Source organism: Phyllobates terribilis, unplaced genomic scaffold, assembly GCF_046119375.1.
Source record: "Phyllobates terribilis strain yellow unplaced genomic scaffold, ASM4611937v1 Scaffold_11__3_contigs__length_659146591, whole genome shotgun sequence".
NCBI lineage: Eukaryota > Metazoa > Chordata > Amphibia > Anura > Dendrobatidae > Phyllobates > Phyllobates terribilis.
In genome coordinates, this window is record NW_027362771.1 from 656,306,515 (window position 1) to 656,332,824 (window position 26,310).

Sequence of the window (26,310 nt, forward strand, 5' to 3'; positions counted from 1 at the left end):
TCAGGTCTCACTCTTTTTCTCTATTTCAGTGTGCATTTTCCTCCAGGTTTCTATGCTTTTTTCTTGCTCTATTAGCTCCAGGTCTCTCCATGTTTTGCTCATTTCCTCTGTGTCTCTGTGCTTCACTAGTAGTGTTGAGCCACCCCCGTAGTGTTCGAGTTCGGTTCGTCGAACACCCGTGTGTTCGCCGAACTGTTCGTCGAACTGTTCGTCGAACACCTTCGAACACCGTTAAAACCAATGGCAGGCAAACAAAAACACATAGAAACACATAGAAAACACCTTCAAGGATCTATTGGAGGGCAAGTCTCATGCCAGCAGCCGCGTAATTCCAGCTCCAGTAGCGTCCACTAAAGCTGCTGCAGTTAAAAAGCTTTTATAAGGATCGAGCTCGGCTGTCCACCGCAAGGCGTCCTACCGCCAGTCCCAGCCCCTATGCCTTGGGGTGCCTCCTGATGCTCTTCACTGAGTATCCCGTGGTCCCGAAGCATTTCCTTTGAAAAAATGAAGTGTCCAAACTACAGGTGGTGTAGCTTGCTTAACAGCCGGGATAATCCGCTGACTAGCAGACACTGCTACTAGGCACAAAGTATTTCCTGGGCTAGATGCAGTTAAAAATTTGTAATTAGATACTCTCGTTGGATGCTGAGAAAGCATTCCATAGAGTCTCCTGGCACGCCATATATGATTCTCTTAAAAAGCTTGGGGTAGGGGTCTAGGGGACCCTTTTATAGCCAAAATCACGGCCCTGTATCGCAATACGTCACCTAGGCTGAAGATAAATGGAACTGTAGCACCCTGAGGGCTCGGTTAATACAGAGGTATTGCACCTCACCCAGAGGTGTGATATCTCACTCTCAGGTAAGGATGGAGTGTGGATCAGGACCCGACACCTGCATGCATTACACCACATTGCCGTGGGACAGGGCGACCAATATGCCCCTGAGATGGGCACGACAGTCCCTGTCCCTGGCTGGAGTGGGGGGAGGGAACACTGAGGAAGGGGAACCCTGTAGTGCAGGAGCAGGGAGGAAGCAGTTCCTGGGTGCATTGAGAAGGGAGTATAAAAGGTGGGCACCATCTTAGTTCAGTGCAGAGAAGTCTGAGCAGAAGTGGCAGGGAGCAGGGGCTCTGCATGAGCTCTGCTCCGGAGGCGGGCCTAGTAACAGAGGCCCAGGCCTGCAAGAGGGAGAAGGAAGGAAGAGGAGCGGAGAAGGCTCCAGGAACGAGGAATGAAGGGATCCCAGGGGTGCGGACGGGCGAGTCGCCACCGCACGCCCGAATCCACCTGCGTGGAGGGGTCAGGCCAAAGGGGGAGACCGGTCCCCGAACTAGTGGAGGCAGGAAACGACCCTCAGCTAGAAACCGGAGGCTCTGACATTTTATGTGGCGCAGCCCCTCGCTACACCCGCTAGGAGGGCAGCACATAGGGTCAGGGAAACTGGTGCCAAGTTAACCAAGAGGAGGCCCGAGGCAGCCGGACAGAAGGGTTGGTAAGAAAGGCCAAACAAAGGACACACAAAGGGGGTCCTGTGAAGCGCTCCAAAGTTATCTGGGAGTTGTCTGAGCCCCTCACCTGGTGAGCACAGTACGACGTGGGCAGCCGTTACCTGCAGACGTGGTCTGGATAATAAGAACTGTGAGTAAAGGCCCTGAACTGCATCACTGACTCCGTGTCGTTACTGCTGCTGCCCTGCACCATCACCCCCATCCTCCGCATACACTGCCCTGAGGCTATACTCCTCCCGTGGGGAGTTATGCTACGCTCTGCTGCACCCACAACACCAGCCTTAGCGGTCTGCCCTGTAGCGGCGGTTCACTCTGACCGCAATCCACGGGTGGTGTAGTCGGACATTTAAACATCAAAACCACATAAATAGTTCCGCCACTGGTTTGACCGCCCTGAGCCACGGAACCGGATCGCCGCCACGAAGACTACAACCACCAGCATCCACCAAAAAGGGTCCGGCTCCGGGTGTCCCAAGGCCCAGGGGGTGCGTCAGAACATTTTCATCACCTTTCACAATCACCAATGGGACAAGGCAGGGATGTCCTCTGTCCCCTCTCTTATACATCCTAGTGACGGAGCACCTGCTCTCATCAATTCGCCATAACCCCAATATTAGGTGGATTGAGGTGGGAGGCACCGAGTACAAGTGCTCTCTATTTGCTGATGATGTCCTAGTATATATCACTCAATCACATATATCCATCCCTGCTGTTATGGCTGAAATAGATCACTTTGTTACATGGTAAAATTTTAAAATCAATGCAGCGAAGTCTGAGGCCCTCGATGTCTCCCTCCCTAAATCCATATAGGATTCCATCCAGTCCAACTTTCCCTTTGCCTGTCCCTCACAGGGTATCAAATACTTAGGAATTCGTATTCATAGAGACCTCTCCCATCTATGTTATCTTAATTTTGGGCCCTTTATTGAACAACTCCATACAGACCACGGTTGGCAAGTTAGAACTGTAAGATTCACTACGTGAACCGCTGGTGTTTTGTGGAAAAGCACATGTACACTGTGTTCCAAATTATTATACAAAAAGTGTTTAGGAGTGATAAGGGAAGAATTTGTTTGTTTGTCAGTTAAACTCATTGATGGTGATGTGTGTCAGGGCTCTTTATATCACTGTAAGCAATTGCAGACACCTGTGCTAATTAGTTTGGCAGGTGTGTCCAATGAAAGGCAAGACTACTTAAGAAGGCTGTCCCACATTATTAAGCAGCCTGCATTTTCTGCCAAAATGGGAAAGAAAAAGGATGTGTCGGCTGCTGAGAAGCAACAAATTGTGGAGTGTTTAGGTCAAGGAATGACTACAATCAACATTGTGCGATGATCAGGATGAAGTGTCTTGGCAATCAAGAAGTATGTAGCTGATTCACAGTACACACGTGTGCGTGCTCATAAGGGCAAATTGAGGACTCTTTCCTACAGGCAATTACGTCAGGTTAAAAGAGCAGCGGCAAAAAAGCCTTGTCATAGCAGCAGACAAGTTTTTGAAGCTGGTGGTGCCTCCAACGTCCCCTGAACAACAAGATGCAGGGTCCTTCAGAGGTTTGCAGCTGTGCATATGCCATCCTGTCGACCTCCTCTATCCACTTCACACAAGCAGAAACGGCTCCAGTGGGCCAAACATTACATGAAGACTGATTTCAAAACAGTTTTGTTCACGGATGAGTGCCGTGCAGCGCTCGATGGTCCAGATGGATGGAGTGGAGGATGGCTGGTTGATGGACACCCCACGCAAACACGGCTACAGCGCCAACAAGGAGGAGGTGGAGTAATGTTTTGGGCTGGAATCATGGGGAGAGAGATTGTCGGCCCCTTTAGGATCCCTGAAGGCGCTAAAGATGAACTCCATAATGTATGTGGATTTTCTCAAACAGCACTTCCTGCCATGGTTCAAGAAGAAGAACCGTGTATTTCACAGCAAGATCATTTTTTTGCATGATAATGCCCCCTCTCATGCTGCACATAAAACATCTGCATCTCTGGCTGATATGGGCATAAAAGGGGACAAACTTATGGTGTGACCCCCATGCTCCCCTGACCTCTACCCCATTCAGAACCTCTGGAGCATCATCAAAAGGAGTGTCTATGATGGCGGGAGGCAGTTCACATCTAAGCAACAGCTCTGGGAGGGTATTCTGTCCTCATGCAAAACAATTGAAGCAGAAACCATCCAAAACCTGACAAATTCAATGGACGAGAGAGTTCAGAAGCTCCTTTCGAACAAGGGGTCCTATGTGAAAATGTAACATCACCTAGAATAAAGTTTTGAGTTGAAAACTGTTTTATTTCAGTTTCTAATAACCTGCTAATGCTTATAATTTCAAAAATGACCATTTTTTTGGTCTTTATTAAAATGAAAAGGTTGATCGAAAAGTTTGGGGGATCTAAGAGTGTGGCAACCCAGTAGTCATGATTACTTCGAATTCTGACAATATGAGGGTCATGCTGCAGGTAGTGCAGCAAGAAGGCACTTATGTGTCTTGCGCATCTCGGAGCCCCAAAATTATTTTCCGGGCTAGATGCAGCTAAAAATTATTTTTAATTTTAAATCTGGTGAAGCTTATTATAGATGGCCTAATAGGATCAGTGCTGCACACTGCTACAAAGCCCAAATTATTTTCCAGTCAAGATACAGATAAACATGATTAGTAATTTGAAAGCTTAAAACGGTTGGTAGGGTGATTTTAACCAATCATCAAGCTTTTACTCTCCCCAGGATGACACAGGGGTAGAAAAGTCGTTTCGGATCCATGATTTGTTCATCTTTATGAACGTGAGTCTGTCTACATTATCAGTGGAGAGCCGCGTGCGCTTATCTGTCAGCACACCACCAGCAGCGCTGAACACACGTTCAGACAGAACGCTGGCTGCGGGGCATGACAAGATCTCCAAGGCGTAAGTGGCTAGCTCCGGCCATTTATCCAGATTGGAAGCCCAAAAAGAGCAAGGGTCCAGTGACACAGTCATGGCTTCAATGTTTACTTGGAGATACTCCTGTACCATCGTCTCTAGGCGTTGACTATGTGTCAGACTTCTTGTCTCCTGTGGCCTTGCAAAGGATGGGCTAAAAAAGTGGTGAAATGATTCCGCAAAATTGATGTTACCAGCAGATACTGTGGTTCTGTTACGGTTTGAGTGCTGAACACTTGACGGTCCCACGGTTGGCAAGTTGGAACTGTGAGATTCACTACGTGCACCACTGGTATTTTGTGGAAAAGCACATGTAAGATTCTGCAACAGTCTCTGCTGATACTCCTGCATGCGTGCATCCCTTTCTATGGCAGGAATAATTTCTGCAAATTTACTTTTGTACCGGGGATCTAACAGTGTGGCAACCCAGTAGTCAGGATTATTTCTAATTCTCACAATTCGAGGGTCATGTTGCAGGTAGTGCAGCAAGAAGGCACTCATGTGTGTTGCGCATCCAGGAGCACCAAGTCCCTGTTGTGTTGGTGGCAAGGTAACAATCATGCTTCCTTCCTCTGTCCTCTCCCCCCAACCTCGCACAACAGAAATGTGATCAAGGTCTCCCTCATCTGATGAGTCTTCCATCAGTTCGTCCTCCACTTCTTCCTGGGCTCCTGCACCTTCCTCACTAGTTTGGCTGCTACCATGCGCCCTGGTAAAACCATCTCCCCCACCCTCACATGCCTGCCGCCTTGGTGCTGCCGACCGTCTGGACCTTGCAGATGTTAGCCCTTCCGCATACAACTCCTCCTCCTCTACTTCCTCCACCTCCTCTTGTGCCACCACCTGACTCCGAATTCTGTTTAACATGTGCTCCAGCATGTAAATCACCGGAATAGTCATGCTGATAATGGCATCGTCAGCACTAAACATCTTCGTCGCCATTTCAAAACTGTGCAGAAGGGTGCATAGGTTCCTGATCTGAGACCACTCCTCCAGCGTGATTTGCCCCACCTCCGGATCTCGTTGGCCCAGGCTATACGTCAGAACGTATTGCACCAGGGCTTGTTGGTGCTGCCACAGTCGCTGCAACATGTGCAGAGTTGAATTCCACCGGGTAGGCACATCGCATTTTAGCCGGTGAAGTGGCAGGCCCAACGACTTCTGTAGAGATGTAAGTCGCTGAGCTGCGGGATGCGAACGGCGGAAGTGAGCACACAGCGACCGTGCCCTCTGCAGAAGGCCATCTAGTCTGGGATAGTGGGCTAAAAATTGCTGGACAACCAGGTTCAACACGTGAGCCATACAAGGCACGTGTGTGACATTGCCCCGGCGAAGGGCCGCACCCAGGTTTGCAGCATTGTCGCACACGGCCTTCCCTGGTTGCAGGTCCAGTGGAGACAACCATTCATGAAACTGGGTCTCCAGAGCTGACCACAACTCCTCAGCTGTGTGACTCACATTTCCCAGACATTTCAAAGTAAAAACCGCCTGATGACGTTGAGCCCTACTGCCAGCATAGTAAGGAGGTGTGCAGGATCCCTTCTGCGCAGTTAGAAAGCTTGTGGCATGACCAGACAGGCTTTGGGTGCAGGTGGAAGACCGAGAGGAGGTTGAGGAGGCAGAAGCAGTGGAGGAACTTTGACATAAAGAGGATTGACGCACAACTCGTGGGGACGGCAAGACTTGGACAGCAGCCCCTTGTCCTGCTGTCACCATAGTTACCCAGTGCCCAGTCAGCGACATGTAACGCCCCTGTCCATGCCTACTCGTCCAAGTGTCTGTGGTGAAATGCACCCTGTCACACACAGAGTTTCTCAAAGAAGCGGTGATGTTGTGTGCGACATGCTGGTGGAGCGCAGGCACACCTTTCTTTGAGAAGTAGTGCCCACTGGGCATCTGGTACTGGGGCACTGCGACGGACATAAGGTCTCGAAAATCCTCTGTGTCCACCAGGCGGAAAGGCAGCATTTCTGTAGCCAAGAGCTTGCAGATGGTGAAATTCAACCTCTTAGCTTTCTCATGGCTAGGAGGAAATGGTCTTTTACTTGTCCACATCTGAGGGACCGAGGGCTGGCTATTGTGCTTAGACGGGGTTGATAAGGGTGTCCCCGGCAAGCTGCCGGTCTGTGAGGAAGATGCAGGCGGACATGTTAGGTTGCCTTGATCCAAAGGTGGTGCTATCGATGTCGGACAGCGCTCAACACCAGCTGGTGTTACCACCTCCAAAGAAAATGATGACCTGCTAATCACGCTGGCTGTTGCGGGTAAAGAGGTGGCAGGTCTGCGCCCCAAAACAGGTGTGACTGCTGTCCCCCCAGTCACAGAGGATGAAGAGGCCGCGGATGCACAAGATATGGCAGACGGTGGTTGGCCCGGCCGGCTAGGCCGCATTGTAGCACACTGAGCTTCCCACTGCAACTTATGCTTCATGTCCATGTGCCGGTTCATGCATGAAGTACTCAAACTATGTATTTTTTGGCCTCTACTTAGCTTTTGCTGACAAATGTTACAGATAACACGAGTTGGGTCATCTTTATCGATCTGAAAAAATGCCCAGGCTATGCAAGGCTTAGCACCCATGCGACCTGAAGAGCCACCACGACTTGTGGTGAGAGGCAGAGTTGTGTTTGAGGATGCAGTTGTTGACGTGCTTCCAGTACTACGTCTCTGTCCAGGAAGGCGCAACCTGACCTCGTCGTCACTAGCATCTTCCTCCACCTCCTCTGCTGACCTCATCTCTTGGCTGACTGTGGGTTGACAGTAAGTGGGATCTCCAACCTCATCATCATCACCCTGTGCGTTATCACACCCGTCGTCCTCAGAGCCAACCTGTTCCTGCCCTGACAAAAAACTAAAGTTGTCGCTCCAATCAGGTATTTGAGTCTCATCATCGTCTTCCTCACTGTCTCCACCAACAGGAGTTACAGTTTGGGAATGAGGGTCTACATTATGGTCAGAACCTTCTGCGTCTGGTCCTGGATCCGACTCATAAAGATTCTGGGCATCAGTGCAGATCATTTCCTCGTCTGGATTCACAGAAGCGCTGGAGTCGACCTCTGATTCCCAGGCTATAGTATGAGTAAACAGCTCTGCAGACTCAACCATCTGTTCTACCTCATACTCAGACGGGCAGCTGGAGATTTGGGAGCTGTGAGGAAGCAAGTGCGATTGGGGTGACACCTCTGAGGACTGGAGTATTTGTGATGTTGAAGTTGATGTGGAGGAGAGCCCACTTAAAGGAGCATAGAATCATAGAATCATAGAATCATAGAATGGTAGAGTTGGAAGGGACCTCCTGGGTCATCTGGTCCAACCCCCTGCTCAAAGCAGGATTCACTAAATCATCTCAGACAGATGTCTGTCCAGCCTCTGTTTGAAGACGTCCATTGAAGGGGAACTCACCACCTCTCGTGGCAGCCTGTTCCACTCATTAATCACCCTAACTGTCAAAAAGTTTTTTCTAATATCTAATCTGTGTCTCCTCCCATTTAGTTTCATCCCATTGCTTCTAGTCTTTCCTTGTGCACTTGATATCCGTTGAAGCACCTGCTGTTTTTGTGCCTCATCTGGAATTTGTAGCGATTGGCGTGGCCGTAAGAAAGGGATCTTATCACATTGTCCGCTAAAAGAAGTAGACATTTTAGTTTGGCTGGAAGATGGTCTTTCTTCTGCAGATGTTACTGTTGCTTTAACACCTACCCCACGGACACAACCTTTTTTCCCCTTCCCAACACGCCTATTCCCCTTTCCACCAGCAGCAGGCCTTTTTCCACTCATTTTGGTGGTTAACTAATTCACAACTCTGGAGTTGTTTGCACAAAAAAACAATGGATGGGAACCGAGCAGAGCTGAGTGGCCAAACTGTGGTATTAGGCCAAAACTATTGGCTGGGTTAGATGCAGAAAAAAATTATATTCAATTTGCAACCTGATGGAGGTCAGTATAGATGGACTAATAGAACAAGTCCCACACACAGCTAGAAGCCCAAATATTTTTTCAGAGGTACTGTAGATGCAGATAAAAATTAGTTTTAATTTGCAACCTGATGGAGGTCAGTATAGATGGACTAATAGAACAAGACCCACACACTGCTAGAAGCCCAAATATTTTTTCAGAGGTAGATGCAGAAAAAAATTATATTCAGTTTGCAACCTGATGGAGGTCAGTATAGATGGACTAATAGAGAAAGTCCCACACACTGCTAGAAGCCCAAATATTTTTTCAGAGGTAGATGCAGAAAAAAACTATATTCAATTTGCAACCTGGTGGAGGTTAGTATAGATGGACTAATAGAACAAGTCCCACACACAGCTAGAAGCCCAAATATTTTTTCAGAGGTAGATGCAGAAAAAAATTATATTCAGTTTGCAACCTGATGGAGGTCAGTATAGATGGACTAATAGAACAAGTCCCACACACAGCTAGAAGCCCAAATATTTTTTCAGAGGTAGATGCAGAAAAAAATTATATTCAGTTTGCAACCTGATGGAGGTCAGTATAGATGGACTAATAGAACAAGTCCCACACACTGCTAGAAGCCCAAATATTTTTTCAGAGCTAGATGCAGACAAAAAATTATATTCAATTTGCAACCTGATGGAGGTCAGTATAGATGGACTAATAGAACAAGTCCCACACACTGCTAGAAGCCCAAATATTTTTTCAGAGCTAGATGCAGACAAAAAATTATATTCAATTTGCAACCTGATGGAGGTCAGTATAGATGGACTAATAGAGAAAGTCCCACACACTGCTACAAGCCGAAATATTTTTTCAGAGCTGGATGCAGATAAAAATTATTTTTAATTTGCAACCTGATGGAGGTCAGTATAGATGGACTAATAGAACAAGTCCCACACACAGCTAGAAGGCCAAATATTTTTTCAGAGGTAGATGCAGAAAAAAATTATATTCAGTTTGCAACCTGATGGAGGTCAGTATAGATGGACTAATAGAACAAGTCCCACACACTGCTAGAAGCCCAAATATTTTTTCAGAGGTAGATGCAGAAAAAAATTATATTCAATTTGCAACCTGGTGGAGGTCAGTATAGATGGATTAATAGAACAAGTCCCACACACAGCTAGAAGGCCAAATATTTTTTCAGAGCTAGATGCAGACAAAAAATTATATTCAATTTGCAACCTGGTGGAGCTTAGTATAGATGGCCTAATAGAATGATGCTATGCCCAAAAGGTTTTACTTCACTAGGTGCAGTAAAAAAATTGGTATTCTATACACAGGTGGTATATCTTGCAACACAGATAGGCTACTCCACTGACTAACACACTCTGCAATAGGCCAAAAAGGATTAGCTTTGCTAGATTCAGCCAAATGCTGTGAAAAAAACTTGCACAGCACTGGCACAGACCTGCCTGGCAAAAACTGATAGGAACTGATGTAACCTAGTCCTGAAAAGGACTCCAATTACAATTAGTCTTTACTCCCACAACCTATCTATTTAAGAGCACAGACCTGCCTGATAAAAAGTCGTAGGAAATGCTGTAACCTAGTCCTTAAAAGGACTGCAATCACAACTATTCCCTACTCCCAAGCTATCTGTAGATTTGTGCGAAAATTGGCTTGAAATTAACAAGGTATAGCGCACACAGCAACAGTGGTGCCGTCTAACACGCAGCTGCAGCAGTGAGAAAATGGTGGCGACGGGGAAAATGGCTTGGTCTTATAGGGCAAGGACATGTGACATACACTGCCAATCACACATGTCTTTGCTTGTGTGAAAAAAAGCACTTCGCTCCGTGTGTGCGCTGCTGTTAGGCTGACAGATTGCACCTCCCCACTGTAAATGCGGGAAAGAGAAAAAAAAATGGAGATCTTCATTATTCCTGCAGAGATCCATCCCCTGCCCCTCCCCCCACCCCGCTGTACACTCAAACTGCGTATTAACATTAATTTTCATCATTACTGAGAAAAAATCCAGTTATATGGTGCACGAACAGTTATCGAACATAACCTCGAACAGCCGAATTTTTCTCAAATCGTTCGTGTTCGCCGAACGGCTCGAACACCGCCCAAAACAGCTCGAATTTGAGATTGGCGAACAGTTCGAGTAGAACAACGCTCATCTCTATTCACTAGTCCTGAGTGATCTGAAGGTGACAGGGCAATTCAATCTCCTTCAGGTCACTCTTGTCGTATCTTCATGAGGTCATTTCATGTTTCTCTTGTGGTTGAAAAGTAAAGTAATGTAGTTGCATAAATCTGCACACCCTTACACTAATACGCTCTTCCTTACAGTAGCTCCACATCTGTTAGATTAGACAGCCCCATAGCACAATGCTGTCCCCACCATGCCTCACTGTGGGGATTGTGATGTTCTGGTGATGCACAATGTTGGCTTTGCACCATACAATTTTTTTGGAATTATGTCTGATGAGATTGTTATGGAGACCCTCTTTGTTTTAAGGAGAACTTTGGAATAGACAGCAAAGGGTCTTCACATTGCCAGTGAGATTCAAATTAAGATAATTCATCGATGAAGGAAGAGAGACAGAATACATGTGACATGCATTGTCAGCAGGTAGAGTCTTCTAGTGTGGCAACATAGACTCACCATATTTATTAGCTAGACAGAACAGAACTTCATTGTTACATACAACTGAACAGAAAACCGAAATAGACTTATAAGTAACAAACACATTTCCCTTGGCCCAGAGTAAACCTTCTTGTCAAGGACTTCACAGGAAACAAGTATCTTAGACATTCCACAATGTAAAATCAGAAAACACTCAAGCAGACTTCAGACATAGCAAAAATATAAATACTTTTTTTCTAAATTAATAATGATATCTAGATATTAAAAAATGAACCATAACAAGATCGAGAGGGAAGTTTTTGGCCATAACACGTTCCCACAAGCTTCTGGCCGACTGGAGATTTTGGTAACACCTAGCCGAGCTTGGATGTTTTTCTGTGTAAGAAAAGGCTTCTGTATTCTTCATACGTCTGACCTGTGGGGGAGGGGGTCAAGACGGGAGATTGGAGTCAGTCCTGGTTGTGTCCTTGGGTGAGGGGGTCAAGACTGGAGACTGGAGTCAGTCCTGGTTGTGTCCTTGGGTGAGGGGGTCAAGACTGGAGATTGGAGTCACTCCTGGTTGTGTCCTTGGGTGAGGTGGTCAAGACGGGAGATTGGAGTCAGTCCTGGTTGTGTCCTTGGGTGAGGGGGTCAAGACGGGAGAATGGAGTCAGTCCTGGTTGTGTCCTTGGGTGAGGGGGTCAAGACGGGAGAATGGAGTCAGTCCTGGTTGTGTCCGTAGGTGAGGGAGTCAAGACAGAAGACTGGAGTCAGTCCTGGTTGTGTCCTTGGGTGAGGGGGTCAAGACAGAAGACTGGAGTCAGTCCTGGTTGTGTCCTTGGGTGAGGGGGTAAAGACGGGAGACTGGAGTCAGTCCTGGTTGTGTCCTTGGGTGAGGGGGTCAAGACGGGAGACTGGAGTCAGTCCTGGTTGTGTCCTTGGGTGAGGGGGTCAAGACGGGAGAATGGAGTCAGTCCTGGTTGTGTCCTTGGGTGAAGGGGTCAAGACGGGAGAATGGAATCAGTCCTGGTTGTGTCCTTGGGTGAGGGAGTCAAGACAGAAGACTGGAGTCAGTCCTGGTTGTGTCCTTGGGTGAGGGAGTCAAGACGGGAGACTGGAGTCAGTCCTGGTTGTGTCCTTGGGTGAGGGGGTCAAGACGGGAGATTGGAGTCAGTTCTGGTTGTGTCCTTGGGTGAGGGGGTCAAGACGGGAGACTGGAGTCAGTCCTGGTTGTGTCCTTGGGTGAGGGGGTCAAGACGGGAGATTGGAGTCAGTCCTGGTTGTGTCCTTGGGTGAGGGAGTCAAGACGGGAGACTGGAGTCAGTCCTGGTTGTGTCCTTGGGTGAGGGGGTCAAGACGGGAGACTGGAGTCAGTCCTGGTTGTGTCCTTGGGTGAGGGGGTCAAGACTGGAGATTGGAGTCAGTCCTGGTTGTGTCCTTGGGTGAGGGGGTCAAGACGGGAGACTGGAGTCAGTCCTGGTTGTGTCCTTGGGTGAGGGGGTCAAGACGGGAGATTGGAGTCAGTCCTGGTTGTGTCCTTCATGTGACAGCAATCTCTTGCAGCTCTTTTAATGTTGCTGTTGGCCTCTTGGCCAATTTTCCTCTTGTCTTTTTATCAATGTTTGAGGAGCATTCAGTTCTAGGTATGCAAATTGCCTCTTCAGAGAGGAAGAGGACTTGAACTCTAGCGCCAACTATTGGAAGTAGCAATCCTAAAAGTCTATAGGTCATATGGCAAGGCTCGTTAATATCAACCTTTTAAGCCAAACCTGAATCTCAATTTGCAGACATGTATTTTGGGATGTTGCCCCTCATCAGTGCAAAGCATGAGATCTGATTTGACTGTATGAATATATTTGCCCTTGCATGTCACTCTCCTCAAGGAGAAACGTTAACCCTCAGACCCCAGTCAGAAGCCTCTCATACAGCTAAATCAGATCTCATGCTTTGCATTGAAGAGGGGCAACACCCCAAAACATGTTTTATCAAATTGAGATTCTGCTTCGGCTTTTATCTGAAGTCATAGCTATGCTAAGGCTTGTTAAAAGTTGAACTTTAGCGCCACCTACTGGAAGTAGCAATCCTAAAAGTCAAGTCCTCTTCCTCTCTGAAGAGGCAATTTACATATTTAATTTCCAAGAGGAGGATGCCACTCTCTACCAGGAGAAATGTTACTCCTTAGTCCTCAGTTTTAAGAAATGTCACTGTTGTGCCAAACGTCAGCCTCTTCTTGATGACGTCTTCACAGTTCCCAGGCATTAGATCTACTATGGACAATGCTTTTATACCTTCTCCTGACAACTTTCCACAATGAGATCCCTTGCTGTGTTGTCAGCTGTTTGTTGACCAGATAATGGCAGGAAAATCCTCTTCAAGCAGTGAATTTCAGTTTGTTTCTCAGTGAATTTGTCCAAATTCTGGGTGACATTAAAAGGTGGAAAATGTTCTGAAATTAGTCTTCTAGGTAGGATGCATTTTCCAGGGGTGTGTAGACTTCTTCTGTCCACTGAATGTTATGTTGATTTTTAATGACAAATACTATATTTCTTTCTACACATGGTAACGACCTGGAGAGAAGCTTTTATTCCTGACCACCATACTGCTGACTGCGCCAGTCTCTCCGTTCTCTTGGCCGCGGCGGTTGGACTCCTTCATAGCTGTGACTACTTCCCTTTATCTGGAGAGATTAATTCTTACCTTTCTGCACAGGTGCCAAGTCAGGACTGGGAGAAGGGCATGAGATGGCAAACCTCCATCCAGGAGCCCTCTTATACCGAGCAGCAGAACACCGTTATCTGCCCACCATGGCCGATGCCCTAGCACACGGCGCGGATGTCAACTGGGTGCACAGTGAGGAAGATGGCCGCACACCCCTGATACGAGCCGTGCTCTCCGTAAGCCTCTGTCTCCATCTATGTGTCCTCAGTGCCATCCAGGCCGTCTCCTCACTGTCGTGCTTCTTCTCGCACCTCCAGGACTCTCTTGTTGCCTGTGAGTTTCTTCTCCAGAATGGGGCAAGTGTTAATCAGGTGGACAGAGAAGGACGAGGAGCCCTCCATCATGCCACCGTCCAAGGCTACACGGGGTAAGGGTAACGCCACCTGCTGAGGTCACGGGTGGTCACAGTTTCCTCTGCTCATCTCTGGCTCCTCACAGGCTGGCCTGTCTCTTCCTCAAGCGCGGTGCAGACATCAACGCTCTGGACAGTGATGGGAAGGACGTCCTCTCCATCGCCATCGAAGCGGCCAATGCCGACATCGTCACCTTGTAAGTGGTCGTGTGTACGCTGGAGAAATGAGGGCGGAACAGAGGGAAGGGGGTGGCAGTGCTGTGATGTCATCAGCGGGGGCGGGGCCAACAACTTCACACAGGGTATACAGGCTGGGTGTCAGAAGTAATGGATGAGGAGCTGGTGCTGCAGTATAAGGGGTATGGTCTGATGTCATATCAGTGATGTCATCACCAGGGGGCGGGGCCAACAACCTCACACAGGGTATACAGGCTGGGTGTCAGAAGTAATGGATGAGGAGCTGGTGCTGCAGTATACGGGGTGTGGTCTGATATCATTATATCAGTGATGTCATCACCAGGGGGCGGGGCCAACAACCTCACACAGGGTATACAGGCTGGGTGTGAGCAGTAATAGATGAGGAGCTGGTGCTGCAGTATAAGGGGTGTGGTCTGATATCATTATATCAGTGATGTCATCACCAGAGGGCGGGGCCAACAACCTCACACAGGGTATACAGGCTGGGTGTGAGAAGTAATAGATGAGGAGCTGGTGCTGCAGTATAAGGGGTGTGGTCTGATGTCATTATATCAGTGATGTCATCACCAGGGGGCGGGGCCAACAACCTCACACAGGGTATACAGGCTGGTTGTCAGAAGTAATAGATGAGGAGCTGGTGCTGCAGTATAAGGGGTGTGGTCTGATGTAATTATATCAGTGATGTCATCACCAGGGGGCGGGGCCAACAACCTCACACAGGGTATACAGGCTGGTTGTGAGAAGTAATAGATGAGGAGCTGGTGCTGCAGTATAAGGGGTGTGGTCTGAAGTCATTATATCAGTGATGTCATCAGCGGGGGGCGGGGCCAACAACCTCACACAGGGTATACAGGCTGGTTGTGAGAAGTAATAGATGAGGAGCTGGTGCTGCAGTATAAGGGGTGTGGTCTGATATCATTATATCAGTGATGTCATCACCAGGGGGCGGGGCCAACAACCTCACACAGGGTATACAGGCTGGGTGTCAGAAGTAATAGATGAGGAGCTGGTGCTGCAGTATAAGGGATGTGGTCTGATGTCATATCAGTGATGTCATCACCAGGGGGCGGGGCCAACAACCTCACACAGGGTATACAGGCTGGGTGTGAGAAGTAATAGATGAGGAGCTGATGCTGCAGTATAAGGGGTGTGGTCTGATATCATTATATCAGTGATGTCATCACCAGGGGGCGGGGCCAACAACCTCACACAGGGTATACAGGCTGGGTGTGAGAAGTAATAGATGAGGAGCTGGTGCTGCAGTATAAGGGGTGTGGTCCGATATCATTATAACAGTGATGTCATCACCAGGGGGCGGGGCCAGCAACCTCACACAGGGTATACAGGCTGGGTGTGAGAAGTAATAGATGAGGAGCTGATGCTGCAGTATAAGGGGTGTGGTCTGATATCATTATATCAGTGATGTCATCACCAGGGGGCGGGGCCAACAACCTCACACAGGGTATACAGGCTGGGTGTCAGAAGTAATAGATGAGGAGCTGGTGCTGCAGTATAAGGGATGTGGTCTGATGTCATATCAGTGATGTCATCACCAGGGGGCGGGGCCAACAACCTCACACAGGGTATACAGGCTGGGTGTGAGAAGTAATAGATGAGGAGCTGGTGCTGCAGTATAAGGGGTGTGGTCCGATATCATTATATCAGTGATGTCATCACCAGGGGGCGGGGCCAACAACCTCACACAGGGTATACAGGCTGGGTGTGAGAAGTAATAGATGAGGAGCTGGTGCTGCAGTATAAGGGGTGTGGTCTGATGTCATATCAGTGATGTCATCACCAGGGGGCGGGGCCAACAACCTCACACAGGGTATACAGGCTGGGTGTGAGAAGTAATAGATGAGGAGCTGGTGCTGCAGTATAAGGGGTGTGGTCCGATATCATTATAACAGTGATGTCATCACCAGGGGGCGGGGCCAACAACCTCACACAGGGTATACAGGCTGGGTGTGAGAAGTAATAGATGAGGAGCAGGTGCTGCAGTATAAGGGGTGTGGTCTGATGTCATATCAGTGATGTCATCACCAGGGGGTGGGGCCAACAACCTCACACAGGGTATACAGGCTGGTTGTGAGAAGTAATAGATGAGGAGCTGGTGCTGCAGTATAAGGGGTGTGGTCTGAAGTCATTATATCAGTGTTGTCATCACCAGGGGGCGGGGCCAACAACCTCACACAGGGTATACAGGCTGGGTGTGAGTAGTAATAGATGAGGAGCTGGTGCTGCAGTATAAGGGGTGTGGTCTGATGTCATTATATCAGTGCTGTCATCACCAGGGGGCGGGGCTGTAGTATAAGGGGTGTGGTCTGAAGTCATTATATCAGTGATGTCATCACCAGGGGGCGGGGCCAACAACCTCACACATAGTATACAGGCTGGTTGTGAGAAGTAATAAATGACGAGCTGGTGCTGCAGTATAAGGGGTGTGGTCTGATGTCATTATATCAGTGATGTCATCACCAGGGGGTGGGGCCAACAACCTCACACAGGGTATACAGGCTGGGTGTGAGAAGTAATAGATGAGGAGCTGGTGCTGCAGTATAAGGGGTGTGGTCTGATGTCATATCAGTGATGTCATCACCAGGGGGCGGGGCCAACAACCTCACACAGGGTATACAGGCTGGTTGTGAGAAGTAATAGATGAGGAGCTGGTGCTGCAGTATAAGGGGTGTGGTCTGAAGTCATTATATCAGTGATGTCATCACCAGGGGGCGGGGCCAACAACCTCACACAGGGTATACAGGCTGGGTGTGAGTAGTAATAGATGAGGAGCTGGTGCTGCAGTATAAGGGGTGTGGTCTGATGTCATTATATCAGTGCTGTCAACACCAGGGGGCGGGGCTGTAGTATAAGGGGTGTGGTCTGAAGTCATTATATCAGTGATGTCATCACCAGGGGGCGGGGCCAACAACCTCACACATAGTATACAGGCTGGTTGTGAGAAGTAATAGATGACGAGCTGATGCTGCAGTATAAGGGGTGTGGTCTGATGTCATATCAGTGATGTCATCACCAGGGGGTGGGGCCAACAACCTCACACAGGGTATACAGGCTGGGTGTGAGAAGTAATAGATGAGGAGCTGGTGCTGCAGTATAAGGGGTGTGGTCTGAAGTCATATCAGTGATGTCATCACCAGGGGGCGGGGCCAACAACCTCACACAGGGTATACAGGCTGGTTGTGAGCAGTAATAGATGAGGAGCTGGTGCTGCAGTATAAGGGGTGTGGTCTGATGTCATATCAGTGAAGTCATCACCAGGGGGCGGGGCCAACAACCTCACACAGGGTATACAGGCTGGTTGTGAGCAGTAATAGATGAGGAGCTGGTGCTGCAGTATAAGGGGTGTGGTCTGATGTCATATCAGTGATGTCATCACCAGGGGGCGGGGCCAACAACCTCACACAGGGTATACAGGCTGGTTGTGAGAAGTAATGGATGAGGAGCTGGTGCTGCAGTATAAGGGGTGTGGTCTGAAGTCATTATATCAGTGATGTCATCATCAGAGGGCGGGGCCAACAACCTCACACAGGGTATACAGGCTGGTTGTGAGAAGTAATAGATGAGGAGCTGGTGCTGCAGTATAAGGGGTGTGGTCTGATGTCCTTATATCAGTGATGTCATCAGGGGGCGGGGCCAACAACCTCACACAGGGTATACAGGCTGGGTGTGAGAAGTAATAGATGAGGAGCTGGTGCTGCAGTATAAGGGGTGTGGTTTGATGTCATTATATCAGTGATGTCATCAGTGGGGGCTGGGCCAAGAACCTCACACAGGGTATACAGGCTGGTTGTGAGAAGTAATAGATGAGGAGCTGGTGCTGCAGTATAAGGGGTGTGGTCTGATATCATTATATCAGTGATGTCATCACCAGGGGGCGGGGCCAACAACCTCACACAGGGTATACAGGCTGGGTGTCAGAAGTAATAGATGAGGAGCTGGTGCTGCAGTATAAGGGGTGTGGTCTGATGTCCTTATATCAGTGATGTCATCAGGGGGCGGGGCCAACAACCTCACACAGGGTATACAGGCTGGGTGTGAGAAGTAATAGATGAGGAGCTGGTGCTGCAGTATAAGGGGTGTGGTCTGATATCATTATATCAGTGATGTCATCACCAGGGGGCGGGGCCAACAACCTCACACAGGGTATACAGGCTGGTTGTGACAAGTAATAGATGAGGAGCTGGTGCTGCAGTATAAGGGGTGTGGTCTGATGTCCTTATATCAGTGATGTCATCAGGGGGCGGGGCCAACAACCTCACACAGGGTATACAGGCTGGGTGTGAGAAGTAATAGATGAGGAGCTGGTGCTGCAGTATAAGGGGTGTGGTTTGATGTCATTATATCAGTGATGTCATCAGTGGGGGCTGGGCCAAGAACCTCACACAGGGTATACAGGCTGGTTGTGAGAAGTAATAGATGAGGAGCTGGTGCTGCAGTATAAGGGGTGTGGTCTGATATCATTATATCAGTGATGTCATCACCAGGGGGCGGGGCCAACAACCTCACACAGGGTATACAGGCTGGGTGTCAGAAGTAATAGATGAGGAGCTGGTGCTGCAGTATAAGGGGTGTGGTCTGATGTCATATCAGTGATGTCATCACCAGGGGGCGGGGCCAACAACCTCACACAGGGTATACAGGCTGGGTGTGAGAAGTAATAGATGAGGAGCTGGTGCTGCAGTATAAGGGGTGTGGTCTGATGTCATTATATCAGTGATGTCATCACCAGGGGGCGGGGCCAACAACCTCACACAGGGTATACAGGCTGGTTGTCAGCAGTGATAGATGAGGAGCTGGTGCTGCAGTATAAGGGGTGTGGTCTGATATCATTATAACAGTGATGTCATCACCAGGGGGCGGGGCCAACAACCTCACACAGGGTATACAGGCTGGTTGTGAGCAGTAATAGATGAGGAGCTGGTGCTGCAGTATAAGGGGTGTGGTCTGATATCAGTATAACAGTGATGTCATCACCAGAGGGCGGGGCCAACAACCTCACACAGGGTATACAGGCTGGGTGTGAGAAGTAATAGATGAGGAGCTGGTGCTGCAGTATAAGGGGTGTGGTCTGAAGTCATTATATCAGTGATGTCATCACCAGAGGGCGGGGCCAACAACCTCACACAGGGTATACAGGCTGGTTGTGAGAAGTAATAGATGAGGAGCTGGTGCTGCAGTATAAGGGGTGTGGTCTGATGTCATTATATCAGTGATGTCATCACCAGGGGGCAGGGCCAGCAACCTCACACAGGGTATACAGGCTGGTTGTGAGAAGTAATAGATGAGGAGCTGGTGCTGCAGTATAAGGGGTGTGGTCTGATGTCATTATATCAGTGTTGTCATCACCAGAGGGCGGGGCCAACAACCTCACACAGGGTATACAGGCTGGTTGTGAGAAGTAATAGATGAAGAGCTGGTGCTGCAGTATAAGGGGTGTGGTCTGATGTCATTATATCAGTGATGTCATCATCAGGGGGCGGGGCCAACAACCTCACCCAGGGTATACAGGCTGGTTGTCAGAAGTAATAGATGAGGAGCTGGTGCTGTAGTATAAGGGGTGTGGTTTGATGTCATTATATCAGTGATGTCATCAGCGGGGGCGGGGCCAAGAACCTCACACAGGGTATACAGGCTGGTTGTGAGCAGTAATAGATGAGGAGCTGGTGCTGCAGTATAAGGGGTGTGGTCTGATGTCATTATATCAGTGATGTCATCAGCGGGGGCGGGGCCAAGAACCTCACACAGGGTATACAGGCTGGGTGTGAGAAGTAATAGATGAGGAGCTGGTGCTGCAGTATAAGGGGTGTGGTCTGATGTCATTATATCAGTGATGTCATCACCAGAGGGCGGGGCCAACAACCTCACACAGGGTATACAGGCTGGTTGTGAGAAGTAATAGATGAGGAGCTGGTGCTGCAGTATAAGGGGTGTGGTCTGATGTCATTATATCAGTGATGTCATCACCAGAGGGCGGGGCCAACAACCTCACACAGGGTATACAGGCTGGTTGTGAGAAGTAATAGATGAGGAGCTGGTGCTGCAGTATAAGGGGTGGGGTCTGATGTCATTATATCAGTGATGTCATCACCAGGGGGCGGGGCCAACAACCTCACACAGGGTATACAGGCTGGGTGTCAGAAGTAATGGAAGAGGAGCTGGTGCTGCAGTATAAGGGGTGTGGTCTGAAGTCATTATATCAGTGATGTCATCAGCGGGGGGCGGGGCCAACAACCTCACACAGGGTATACAGGCTGGGTGTCAGAAGTAATAGATGAGGAGCTGGTGCTGCAGTATAAGGGGTGTGGTCTGATATCATTATATCAGTGATGTCATCACCAGGGGGCGGGGCCAACAACCTCACACAGGGTATACATGCTGGGTGTCAGAAGTAATAGATGAGGAGCTGGTGCTGCAGTATAAGGGGTGTGGTCTGTTGTCATATCAGTGATGTCATCACCAGGGGGCGGGGCCAACAACCTCACACAGGGTATACAGGCTGGGTGTGAGAAGTAATAGATGAGGAGCTGGTGCTGCAGTATAAGGGGTGTGGTCTGATATCATTATAACAGTGATGTCATCACCAGGGGGCGGGGCCAACAACCTCACACAGGGTATACAGGCTGGTTGTGAGCAGTAATAGATGAGTAGCTGGTGCTGCAGTATAAGGGGTGTGGTCTGATATCAGTATAACAGTGATGTCATCACCAGAGGGCGGGGCCAACAACCTCACACAGGGTATACAGGCTGGGTGTGAGAAGTAATAGATGAGGAGCTGGTGCTGCAGTATAAGGGGTGTGGTCTGATGTCATTATATCAGTGATGTCATCACCAAAGGGCGGGGCCAACAACCTCACACAGGGTATACAGGCTGGGTGTGACAAGTAATAGATGAGGAGCTGGTGCTGCAGTATAAGGGGTGTGGTCTGATGTAATTATATCAGTGATGTCATCACCAGGGGGCGGGGCCAACAACCTCACACAGGGTATACAGGCTGGGTGTGAGAAGTAATAGATGAGGAGCTGGTGCTGCAGTATAAGGGGTGTGGTCTGAAGTCATTATATCAGTGATGTCATCAGCGGGGGGCGGGGCCAACAACCTCACACAGGGTATACAGGCTGGTTGTGAGAAGTAATAGATGAGGAGCTGGTGCTGCAGTATAAGGGGTGTGGTTTGATGTCCTTATATCAGTGATGTCATCAGGGGGCGGGGCCAACAACCTCACACAGGGTATACAGGCTGGGTGTGAGAAGTAATAGATGAGGAGCTGGTGCTGCAGTATAAGGGGTGTGGTTTGATGTCATTATATCAGTGATGTCATCAGTGGGGGCTGGGCCAAGAACCTCACACAGGGTATACAGGCTGGTTGTGAGAAGTAATAGATGAGGAGCTGGTGCTGCAGTATAAGGGGTGTGGTCTGATATCATTATATCAGTGATGTCATCACCAGGGGGCGGGGCCAACAACCTCACACAGGGTATACAGGCTGGGTGTCAGAAGTAATAGATGAGGAGCTGGTGCTGCAGTATAAGGGGTGTGGTCTGATGTCATATCAGTGATGTCATCACCAGGGGGCGGGGCCAACAACCTCACACAGGGTATACAGGCTGGGTGTGAGAAGTAATAGATGAGGAGCTGGTGCTGCAGTATAAGGGGTGTTGTCTGATGTCATTATATCAGTGATGTCATCACCAGGGGGCGGGGCCAACAACCTCACACAGGGTATACAGGCTGGTTGTCAGCAGTGATAGATGAGGAGCTGGTGCTGCAGTATAAGGGGTGTGGTCTGATATCATTATAACAGTGATGTCATCACCAGGGGGCGGGGCCAACAACCTCACACAGGGTATACAGGCTGGGTGTGAGAAGTAATAGATGAGGAGCTGGTGCTGCAGTATAAGGGGTGTGGTCTGAAGTCATTATATCAGTGATGTCATCAGCGGGGGGCGGGGCCAACAACCTCACACAGGGTATACAGGCTGGTTGTGAGCAGTAATAGATGAGGAGCTGGTGCTGCAGTATAAGGGGTGTGGTCTGATGTCATTATATCAGTGATGTCATCACCAGGGGGCGGGGCCAACAACCTCACACAGGGTATACAGGCTGGGTGTGACAAGTAATAGATGAGGAGCTGGTGCTGCAGTATAAGGGGTGTGGTCTGATGTAATTATATCAGTGATGTCATCACCAGGGGGCGGGGCCAACAACCTCACACAGGGTATACAGGCTGGGTGTGACAAGTAATAGATGAGGAGCTGGTGCTGCAGTATAAGGGGTGTGGTCTGAAGTCATTATATCAGTGATGTCATCAGCGGGGGGCGGGGCCAACAACCTCACACAGGGTATACAGGCTGGTTGTGAGAAGTAATAGATGAGGAGCTGGTGCTGCAGTATAAGGGGTGTGGTCTGATATCATTATAACAGTGATGTCATCACCAGGGGGCGGGGCCAACAACCTCACACAGGGTATACAGGCTGGTTGTCAGAAGTAATAGATGAGGAGCTGGTGCTGCAGTATAAGGGGTGTGGTCTGATATCAGTATAACAGTGATGTCATCACCAGAGGTCGGGGCCAACAACCTCACACAGGGTATACAGGCTGGGTGTCAGAAGTAATAGATGAGGAGCTGGTGCTGCAGTATACGGGGTGTGGTCTGATGTCATTATATCTGTGATGTCATCACCAGGGGGCGGGGCCAACAACCTCACACAGGGTATACAGACTGGTTTTGAGCAGTAATAGATGAGGAGCTGGTGCTGCAGTATAAGGGGTGTGGTCTGATGTCATATCAGTGATGTCATCACCAGGGGGCGGGGCCAACAACCTCACACAGGGTATACAGGCTGGTTGTCAGAAGTAATAGATGAGGAGCTGGTGCTGCAGTATAAGGGGTGTGGTCTGATGTCATTATATCAGTGATGTCATCACCAGGGGGCGGGGCCAACAACCTCACACAGGGTATACAGGCTGGGTGTGAGAAGTAATAGATGAGGAGCTGGTGCTGCAGTATAAGGGGTGAGGTCTGATGTCATTATATCAGTGATGTCATCAGCGGGGGCGGGGCCAACAACCTCACACAGGGTATACAGGCTGGTTGTCAGAAGTAATAGATGAGGAGCTGGTGCTGCAGTATAAGGGGTGTGGTCTGATGTCATATCAGTGATGTCATCACCAGGGGGCGGGGCCAACAACCTCACACAGGGTATACAGGCTGGTTGTGAGAAGTAATAGATGAGGAGCTGGTGCTGCAGTATAAGGGGTGTGGTCTGATGTCATTATATCAGTGATGTCATCATCAGGGGGCGGGGCCAACAACCTCACACAGGGTATACAGGCTGGTTGTGAGAAGTAATAGATGAGGAGCTGGTGCTGCAGTATAAGGGGTGTGGTCTGATGTCATTATATCAGTGATGTCATCACCAGGGGGCGGGGCCAACAACCTCACACAGGGTATACAGGCTGGTTGTGAGAAGTAATAGATGAGGAGCTGGTGCTGCAGTATAAGGGGTGTGGTCTGATGTCATTATATCAGTGATGTCATCACCAGAGGGCGGGGCCAACAACCTCACACAGGGTATACAGGCTGGTTGTGAGCAGTAATAGATGAGGAGCTGGTGCTGCAGTATAAGGGGTGTGGTCTGATGTCATATCAGTGATGTCATCACCAGGGGGCGGGGCCAACAACCTCACACAGGGTATACAGGCTGGGTGTGACAAGTAATAGATGAGGAGCTGGTGCTGCAGTATAAGGGGTGTGGTCTGATGTCATTATATCAGTGATGTCATCATCAGGGGGCGGGGCCAACAACCTCACACAGGGTATACAGGCTGGTTGTGAGAAGTAATAGATGAGGAGCTGGTGCTGCAGTATAAGGGGTGTGGTCTGATGTCATTATATCAGTGATGTCATCACCAGGGGGCGGGGCCAACAACCTCACACAGGGTATACAGGCTGGGTGTGAGAAGTAATAGATGAGGAGCTGGTGCTGCAGTATAAGGGGTGTGGTCTGATGTCATTATATCAGTGATGTCATCACCAGAGGGCGGGGCCAACAACCTCACACAGGGTATACAGGCTGGTTGTGAGCAGTAATAGATGAGGAGCTGGTGCTGCAGTATAAGGGGTGTGGTCTGATGTCATATCAGTGATGTCATCACCAGGGGGCGGGGCCAACAACCTCACACAGGGTATACAGGCTGGTTGTCAGAAGTAATAGATGAGGAGCTGGTGCTGCAGTATAAGGGGTGTGGTCTGATGTCATTATATCAGTGATGTCATCACCAGGGGGCGGGGCCAACAACCTCACACAGGGTATACAGGCTGGTTGTCAGAAGTAATAGATGAGGAGCTGGTGCTGCAGTATAAGGGGTGTGGTCTGATGTCATATCAGTGATGTCATCACCAGGGGGCGGGGCCAACAACCTCACACAGGGTATACAGGCTGGTTGTGAGAAGTAATAGATGAGGAGCTGGTGCTGCAGTATAAGGGGTGTGGTCTGATATCATTATAACAGTGATGTCATCACCAGGGGGCGGGGCCAACAACCTCACACAGGGTATACAGACTGGTTGTGAGCAGTAATAGATGAGGAGCTGGTGCTGCAGTATAAGGGGTGTGGTCTGATGTCATATCAGTGATGTCATCACCAGGGGGCGGGGCCAACAACCTCACACAGGGTATACAGGCTGGTTGTCAGAAGTAATAGATGAGGAGCTGGTGCTGCAGTATAAGGGGTGTGGTCTGATGTCATTATATCAGTGATGTCATCACCAGGGGGCGGGGCCAACAACCTCACACAGGGTATACAGGCTGGGTGTGAGAAGTAATAGATGAGGAGCTGGTGCTGCAGTATAAGGGGTGAGGTCTGATGTCATTATATCAGTGATGTCATCACCAGAGGGCGGGGCCAACAACCTCACACAGGGTATACAGGCTGGTTGTGAGAAGTAATAGATGGGGAGCTGGTGCTGCAGTATAAGGGGTGGAGTCTGATGTCATTATATCAGTGATGTCATCACCAGGGGGCGGGGCCAACAACCTCACACAGGGTATACAGGCTGGGTGTCAGAAGTAATGGAAGAGGAGCTGGTGCTGCAGTATAAGGGGTGTGGTCTGAAGTCATTATATCAGTGATGTCATCAGCGGGGGGCGGGGCCAACAACCTCACACAGGGTATACAGGCTGGTTGTGAGAAGTAATAGATGAGGAGCTGGTGCTGCAGTATAAGGGGTATGGTCTGATGTCATATCAGTGATGTCATCACCAGGGGGCGGGGCCAACAACCTCACACAGGGTATACAGGCTGGGTGTCAGAAGTAATAGATGAGGAGCTGGTGCTGCAGTATAAGGGGTGTGGTCTGATGTCATATCAGGGATGTCATCACCAGGGGGTGGGGCCAACAACCTCACACAGGGTATACAGGCTGGGTGTGAGAAGTAATAGATGAGGAGCTGGTGCTGCAGTATAAGGGGTGTGGTCTGATATCATTATAACAGTGATGTCATCACCAGGGGGCGGGGCCAACAACCTCACACAGGGTATACAGGCTGGTTGTGAGCAGTAATATATGAGCAGGTGCTGCAGTAAAAGGGGTGTGGTCTGATATCATTACAACAGTGATGTCATCACCAGGGGGCGGGGCCAACAACCTCACACAGGGTATACAGGCTGGGTGTGAGAAGTAATAGATGAGGAGCTGGTGCTGCAGTATAAGGGGTGTGGTCTGATATCATTATAACAGTGATGTCATCACCAGGGGGTGGGGCCAACAACCTCACACAGGGTATACAGGCTGGGTGTGAGAAGTAATAGATGAGGAGCTGGTGCTGCAGTATAAGGGGTGTGGTCTGATATCATTATAACAGTGATGTCATCACCAGAGGGCGGGGCCAACAACCTCACACAGGGTATACAGGCTGGGTGTGAGAAGTAATAGATGAGGAGCTGGTGCTGCAGTATAAGGGGTGTGGTCTGATATCAGTATAACAGTGATGTCATCACCAGAGGGCGGGGCCAACAACCTCACACAGGGTATACAGGCTGGGTGTGAGAAGTAAT

The 26,310-nt window shown here is 49.3% G+C and overlaps 1 protein-coding gene across 1 annotated transcript in view; it reads left to right on the top strand.

The window, feature by feature from the left end:
* The window catches only part of ACAP1 (ArfGAP with coiled-coil, ankyrin repeat and PH domains 1), a 376,352-nt gene that overhangs the window by 306,167 nt on the left and 43,875 nt on the right, over nt 1–26,310 (top strand). Inside the window, exons 18-20 of the mRNA XM_073654642.1 lie at nt 13,675–13,859; nt 13,941–14,050; nt 14,122–14,232. Coding sequence (XP_073510743.1) covers nt 13,675–13,859; nt 13,941–14,050; nt 14,122–14,232 — 406 coding nt within the window. The remainder of the gene's footprint in view (nt 1–13,674; nt 13,860–13,940; nt 14,051–14,121; nt 14,233–26,310) is intronic.